The sequence below is a fragment of the Primulina eburnea genome, chromosome 10 (genome assembly GCF_022965805.1).
Source record: "Primulina eburnea isolate SZY01 chromosome 10, ASM2296580v1, whole genome shotgun sequence".
NCBI classification, from domain to species: Eukaryota; Viridiplantae; Streptophyta; class Magnoliopsida; order Lamiales; family Gesneriaceae; genus Primulina; species Primulina eburnea.
Genome location: NC_133110.1, coordinates 22,611,957 through 22,620,158, shown reverse-complemented (window position 1 = coordinate 22,620,158; position 8,202 = coordinate 22,611,957). Strand labels below are relative to the sequence as shown.

The window sequence follows — 8,202 nt, the reverse complement described above, 5'->3', positions numbered from 1 at the left end:
TTATGTCAAGACAACAAACACAATCAGTTTGGCATTGTAAGCATCCGTTTGCCTAGAAAACTTTCGATTTGGTCCAAATGACGTGAAATAAGACTTGTCCCAAACTGGGTTTTCTATTCAGTTTTTTTTTTTGCGGCTAATCATTTGCATCAACTAATTGTGATATATCATCAAAACACTGGATCTCGTCAGATTTTCAGTTTTGTTAAATTTGAATTTTAGCTTCCATTTTAAATTAACAATTTTACACTTGAGTAAATATATTAGAAAAACAATAACAAGTTTTTTTTTAACATCAAAATCAAGATTGTTAGATTTCTAAACCCAACAGAGTCAACATGCAGAACCAGTACATAGGACCTATATGTTGTCTTGGGTCAAATGATTAATAATGTACAATCATAATCACAGATTTATCTACTCGAAAAATGATAATCACTTGAAAAATCTCAAGTTTGAGCGAATTTTATCCTTATTTTAGGCGGATAATTGATTAGAAACGAGTTTAAAATATACAATAACTTTTAAATGAGTTTCATGATCGCCATGACTTATACGACCTCGTTATTACAATGTACTCAAGGTTTTAATTTATATAATTTGTATGAGTATACATATAAAGTAAATGAAGGAATACATTAAAACGTAAAACAAAAGTAAATACCATTTATTAAATAAGAGTCAATGAGTCCAAACTACAAGTTGACTTGGTGAACACCTATCTAACGATTAGCATATCAAAGAAGTGTAAATCTATAGAAGATTATCATTATACTAAAAGTAAATAATTTTACATGGCCTTTTATAAATAACAAAATTTTGATATATGATTATCGGAAAGATAACAAATTTTTTCTTAACAATACATGATTTATAATAATGATATATTTTTCATGCCATGTAAATACATGTATTGTATCTTGAATTTTTTTTTGACGTTGCTTTTTCATACAATATAAGTACATAGTTACTCTAATCTAATAATAAAATAAATTACACTTTTTTTCCCCTCTAGGGTTGCGACTCTTATAAGGACTGGGTTCCTGCTTCTGCAGGATTGACTCGTATGATCTTTTGATTCATACGTTGGGTTTTTGTTTATCTATACAATGGATCCGGATGATATTGCCCGATTGGTGAACGAAATGAAACTCTCTCGCACAGATCCGAATGAAGTCATCAATTTGGAGGCAGCCGACGTCCGTTTAGGGGAGGAACAGTTATCTCGATGCATTGTGGCCAAAGTTCTTTCACCGAAGACCATTAATCGGGAAGCTTTTCGACAACAAATGCCTCGTATTCTCCAGACTGAGAGGCGTATGGTTATCAAGGCTACAGCTGAGAAAACATTTGTTTTTGAGTTCTATTCTCTTCGTGACCGGAAAAGGGTTTTGAACGAAGGCCCGTGGAACTTCGCAAGGAATCTGCTGTTGTTTAAGGAACCGAATGGGTTGAACAATCCGCGGGCCATGTTGTTTGAGGAAACTAATATATGGGTTCAACTCCATAATATCCCACTAGCGTTCATGCATGAGAACTTGTTAACAAAGTTTGGCTAGCAGATAGGACATGTCATTGAGGTTGATCGAGGAGAAAATGGGACTTTCTTGGGTCGCTTCGCCAGAATCAGAGTCCGTATCAATTTAACAAAACCATTGAGAAAGTGTCTGCGTATCAATGCCATGCGGGAGGAGGAAGAGGCAATTATTTTACTCGTGTATGAAAGACTCCCGGATTTTTGTTATGCCTGTGGAAGGCTAGGGCACTCGTTCCGGGACTGCGATGATGATTCGGCTGACAAAGTGAATCTTAATTTTGGAGCATGGATGAGAGCTTCTTCGCATGTAGTGGGGGAGTCGAGGCAATAGAAGTGGCGGGGTCAAAAAAGATGGAGCACCTAGCGAAGAGAATTCCCAGGAAGCCTCAGATCAACCAGATTCACAGGCCTTGATCACTCTCGACCGAAGTGAAAACGCACTTATGACTAAGGAATATCTGCGGAATGGTAGTTCTATAGCAACCCCGGTTGTGGTTGGGAGTTTGGCAGAGGATGGTGAAAAGAAATGAGTTGATTTCACGGATATCCCAAGTGCATCAAATCTTGAGACTAGGCATCCTTCTGCCACGTTTCAGGCTGTGGTGCAGGTTGAGAGACTCACAGCATCACACTTGGCAAGCGATGGGATACAGTTAAGCAAAATTCATTCCGACGGATCAAAAAAGTGGCGGAGACGAGCTAGAGAAAAGAGTACGGTGATTCTTGGCGCTTCTGACTCGTCTTCGGGCACAGGTGTCAAGCAGATGTTGTTGGAGGAGTATGGTATAGAATCAGAGTACTCCAGCGCTTCCCAGAAACAAGTAAAGAGTGGAGATGAGGTTTCGAATTCGATTGATTTAGCGGCGGCAGTTTCTTTGCAACCCTGCCGATCCCTATGAATATAATAACTTGGAATATTCGGGGGCTTGGAAACCCCCGGGCATTCCGAGAATTGAGGCGTCTCGTCGCCGAAAAGAAACCCACTCTCCTATTTTTGAGTGAAACCAAAATGAGAGAGGTTAATTGTAGAAGTTGGAAATACAAGCTGGGATTTTCATGGAGTTTTCTGGTTGATTGTAGAGGGCGAAGTGGAGGACTTGCATTACTTTGGTAGGATTCAGGTTTTGTTACGATTAAATCCTATTCTAACGGACATATTGACTGTCTTGTCCAGGAATCAGAACAAGAGTGGCGATTCACTGGATTTTATGGACATCCTGAAGTAGCCATGCGTCATAGTTCCTGGGAATTATTGCACCGCCTTAAAGATATGACAGAGTTCAGGGAAATGCCTTGGATTGTGGGTGGTGACTTCAATGAAATCTGCTGCGACAGTGAAAACTTGGGTGGTAATAGAAGAGCACCGAGTCAGATGCAATCTTTCCGAGAAGCGCTCGAGATATGCGAACTCCAAGATCTACACGTACGGTAAAGGTGAATTTTTTACATGGGTTAACAGAAAGGACTCTAGCAGTATTATCTTCGAAAGGCTCGATCGGTTTGTGGGAAATCTGAAATGGCGGTTGCTTTTCCCATCGGCTTACGTGTTATAATTAGAGTTTTACCATTCGGATCACAGACCTATCTGTATGAAACTACAGGGAGACAGACTGCAAACCAGCATAAAGAAAGGGAATCGAGAGTTGACATTTCGCTTTGGATGGTTGATGGTGGATTAGTGTAGGGAGGTGATTGAGCGTGGGTGGGGCAACAACGATCATTATGTTCCTCTCCTGGAGCTTATTGAATCATGCAAAAACTCATTAACTAATTGGGATGCAGCGAGACTTCGTCGAATACCAAAACGGCTCAAATCAAAACGTGCACAATTGAATAAGTTAAGGACAAGTGCGCATTGGTCTGATAATGTACCCCAAATTACCAGTCTTGAAAGTGAGATAGAGAAACTGGCCACCCAGGAGGAGATGTATTGGAGACAAAGGAGCAGAATCTCTTGGCTCAAAGATGGGGATCGCAATACCAAATACTTCTACTCAAAAGCTTCTCTTCGCCGGAATCAGAATACCATAGCAGGCTTGGTATCAAGTCAGGGGGACTGGTGTACAGAGACGCAAAGCATATCGGCGATTGTGTTAGACTACTTTGAATCTTTATTCACATCGTCTAACCCATTGGACGATGAGATTGGACGAGTTGTAGATGCAGTGGCTCCGCAAGTGGATACTCAGATGAATCAGGTTCTCTGTGCTCCCTTCACGGCAACGGATATTAGACGAGCTCTCTTCGATATGCATCCCGACAAAGCCCCAGGTCCTGATGGACTATCAGCGCTATTCTACCAGAAGTTTTGGGATGTAGTTGGTAAGGATGTCACGGATGCGATACTCCGGGTGCTTAATGAGGGAGCCTCTCTTGAGACATGGAATGACACACTTGTCACCCTCATTCCGAAAGTAAAAAACCCGATGTTTTTGAAGGAATTCAGATCTATCAGCCTGTGTAATGTATGCTACAAAATTGTCTCTCGGGCCCTTACCAATCGATTCAGGCCAGCGCTCTCGAAACTTATTGAGGCGTCACAGAGTGCTTTTAACCCAGGATGCTTTATTACTGATAACATTATTGTGGGGTTCGAAATATTGCATTGGCTGAGGCACAGGAAAACTAGACGCAGTGGATATGCAGCCCTTAAACTGGATATGAGTAAAGTATACGATCGAGTGGAATGGGAGTTCCTGCAGCAGATGATGATAAAATTGGGTTTTAATCAAAGTTGGGTTGCGAAGGTGATGCACTGTATCAAATCTGTTTCATATTATTTCAGAGTAAATCAGAAAATGGTGGGACCTATTAAGCCGAGTCGCGGATTGAGACAGGGTGATTCATTGTCGCCTTATCTCTTTGTTTTGTGTGCTCATGGTCTTTCTTCTCTCTTTAATGCCTTTGAATCTAGAGGTTTATTCCGAGGAGTTAAGATTGCACCTACCAGTCCATCAGTTTCTCACCTGTTCTTTGCAGATGATAGTCTGGTATTCTTTAGAGCGAATATGGAAGCAGGAGCACGGGTAAGGAGTGCTTGTCCATATATGAGAAGGCATCGGGACAACTCATCAACTATGACAAGTCAGCCCTTTCCTTCAGTCCCAATACCCATCCGTTGCTTATGGATACGATAAAGAATATCTTGACTATTCCTGTAGTACAGCAGCATGAATTATATTTGGGCCTTCCTACAGTTTCTTTGAGAAGCAAAAGACTCCAATTTAAATATCTGGTAGACAGAGTGGTACAGAGAATTCAAGGATGGAGTAACAAGTGGTTTTCCACAGGAGGGAAGGAGGTGCTCATTAAATCGATTCTGCAAGCTATTCCTACCTTTTATATGTCTTGCTTCAAGCTACCCACCATGGTCTGTGAAGATATTGAATGGGAATGTGCGAATTTTTGGTAGGGTGTTGATAATGGTAAGAGGAAGATGCATTGGCGAACCTGGGATTTTCTCTACCAGTCTTAAGGAAGGGGCGGCCTTGGGTTCAGGAAACTGGCGGAATTTAATAGAGCTCTGCTAGCTAAACAATTATGGCGCCTCATCCGTAATCCTGATTCTCTAGCTGGTCGAATTATGAAAGGAAGATACTTTAGACATGGGTCGGTGCTGCAAGCGGTATTGGGTAGTAACCCCTCTTACATCTGGAGATCGATCTTATAGTGTAGAGAAATCATTGTTAAAGGTCTGCTTTGGCGAGTTGGAGATGGTACAAAAATTAATATCTTCGAGGACAGATGGATTCCAAGCATGTGTTCTAACCTGCATGGCTCTCTAGTCTCTTGGGATCAAGGCAGAACAGTAAGTACTCTAATCAGGAATGGTGGATGGGATAATGATCTAACCATTTCTAGCTTTAACCCTCATGTGGCTAGTGAAATCCTCAAGATCCCACTCCCTGTTACTGGGGATTGTGACACCCTATTCTGGAGGTATGACTCTAAAGGTCATTATACAGTGAGAGATGGATGCCGCCTTCAGCGTGGATTATTCTCAGCTCCGGAACATCGGTAGGCTCATCCTAATGAGGATTGGTTGTATTTTATATGGAGCTTATCTATCCCGCCGAAAATCCGATTATTCTGGTGGAGTATATCACATGATTGTATTCCGACTAATCTAAACCTATCTCTCCAGCATGTTCCGGTCAATGAATCTTGTAGTTTGGGCAACTTCTCGAGGGACTCTACTTGTCATGCTCTATTTTTCTGTGCTGCAATCAAGCATTTGTGGAAGAACACTTCTTTTGCTATTGTCTTGCGTAGAGCCGCGCGATCTTGCACTATGGACCTATGTCTGTGGTTGAAGGAGCAATTTCCCAAACCGGCTTTTGAGGAGTTTGCGATCCTCACATGGGCAGTTTGGCGGGAGAAGCAAAATTTCCTGCATAGTGATAAGAAGAACCCATCAGCAACGACCGTTTCCTGGAGCTCAGCGGTATTACCAGATTTCCGCAAAGCTCGAGTCAAAGAGAAAATAATCATTGCAGCTCCAAGGGTTAATCTAGAGAAAATTTGGACGCCTCCCAGTCCATGTTCTCTCAAGCTCAATGTAGATGCAGCGGTGAATTTTGAGAAAAACCAATTTAGCATTGGGGGTGTAGTTCGAGACAGTCAAGGTCGCTTGTTGCTGGCTTTTGGAAAACAGATCAATAAGCCCTTATTAGTAGTTCATGGGGAATTATTGGCGATCCGGGAAGGAATTATTCTTTTGTATGATAAAGGCTTTATTGATATTCAAGTAGCTTCAGATTCCTTATTGGCAGTGAAGGCAGTCACTATCAACCAGGATGATCTTGGGTACACTGGTGTTTGTGCATCAGATATTAAAGAGCGGTTGAAGAAACATGTGATTTCTGAGTGCATTCATGTTCGTCGTTCTTCGAATATGGTTGCTCATAATATTGCTCATTTTGCTTTTTCTTCCCCATCACCATTTGTATGGGTGAATGGTGAATTTCCATCATGGTTGGTCAAACTTGTAATGGATGATTTTATTCAATAAAGTTACGAGTTTTACCTTCAAAAAAAATTAATAAAATAAATTACAAAAACAGAAGTAGTAATATCCATCCTACATTAATACAATAATTACTGAACTTATTAGATAATTAATCAACTGAATATCGCATTTATTATATTTGCCTATTTGGTTATGAGCGCTAGTTAGCTAAATTTGAGGAAATTTACTCAATTGATGAGCGCTTAACCCTTGTAGTATTCATAGTGTTGTATTTTTTAGGGCCAATTCTATCATACACCAAGTGAGATACTCCCCTTTACTTTTTTTTTCTTACATGTGTCCTTTTTTTATTATTATTATTACTTTTGACACTACTTTAACCAAAATCAACCAAACTAATCATTAAACTAATTTCGTTTAATGTATATAACATGTGTTATATCATTATATTATTATTATTCTCAAAATTTAAATAATATAACGCGTTATATGTTTGATGTAATTGATAATGGAAGGATTGTATTTGTAAATTAGGTAGATACCTAAAATAACCATCGAAAAATATATAAAATAAAATTTCAATTGACACATAGGTGGGCTTTTATTCCAGATTAGGTCTCTTGTGATACGGTTTCACGAATCTTTATCTGTGAGACGAGTCAACCACACCGATATTCAAAATAAAAATTAATATTTTTTCGTGGATGACTCAAATAAGATATCTCTCTCACAAAATACGATCCGTGAGACCGTCTCACACAAGTTTTTGTCTTTATTCTAAGTCACTAAAATTTTCTATTAAAAAAAACACAAGTGGTACAAACATATAATTCCTTACAAAGGTCACAACACCAAGTTTCCAAAATGATATCATAAGCGATTAATAATAAATCAAATCGTGTTGAGAAGCCAACGCATCAATGGAAGTCTAGCCTCCTCCGGAAGACTGAAAAATAGTCCTAAGTCGCTTGGTTTCTCCACCAACATTGATGCAACTACGACAATTTCGTTCATGGCAATTTCTGGAGAACTTCCCAAGGAATCAAACACCTCCTTATTCCCGTTTGACTTCCTCTCATCTCAGCCATGTCTTCTTCTAAACTATGACATTTTGTGTAGTGCCCAAAAAACCAGTATATGTACACCTCATGCATAATTGTTAATTTATTTAATTAATGATCTAGGTGATGCATGTTATGTGTTTAAATTATTTTAAATGTATATATATTTTATTTTTATGCAAATTTAAAATGTTCTCGAGTTTTAGTTTTCAGGAGAATATTCGATGTCGAATTGAGAAAGTAGATTGGAGACGATTTATGTGCTAAAATTAATGTTATATTTTTATTTTAAACCAAAAAATTATGTATTTAAAAGGATTTATGAATTTTAGCGTTTAAGGATCAAATTTAGTTTATCTAGTGAAATAAAGAACGTTAAGCATTTTAATTAGCAACTTTTGAAAAGTATGGGATTTAAATTATTTCACTTGAGATTTAATATTTTTAATAATTAATTTATGTCTAAATTAATTAAATTGGTTAGTATTTAATTTATTGGTGGAATTTAGGATTTTAAGGAATCTTAAACTGCCATGTTTCAAAAATTGTGGGGTTTAATTATTATCACGAAAATTAAAATTTTGGGAATTAATTTAAAACACATCTTTAATTTTTTTCTAAATAAATAAGTGAAG

At 38.6% G+C, this 8,202-nt stretch overlaps 1 protein-coding gene across 1 annotated transcript; it reads left to right on the top strand.

Annotated features, from left to right (window-relative positions):
- Positions 1–1,109: 1,109 nt before the first annotated feature.
- LOC140802799 (uncharacterized) lies at positions 1,110–6,548 on the top strand. The gene is made up of 8 exons (XM_073158425.1): positions 1,110–1,496; positions 1,563–1,802; positions 1,849–2,031; positions 2,134–2,376; positions 2,712–2,965; positions 3,222–4,563; positions 5,208–5,554; positions 5,708–6,548. Exons 1-8 carry the CDS (start codon positions 1,110–1,112, stop codon positions 6,546–6,548), a joined length of 3,837 nt encoding a protein of 1,278 aa, XP_073014526.1.
- Positions 6,549–8,202: the final 1,654 nt, after the last annotated feature.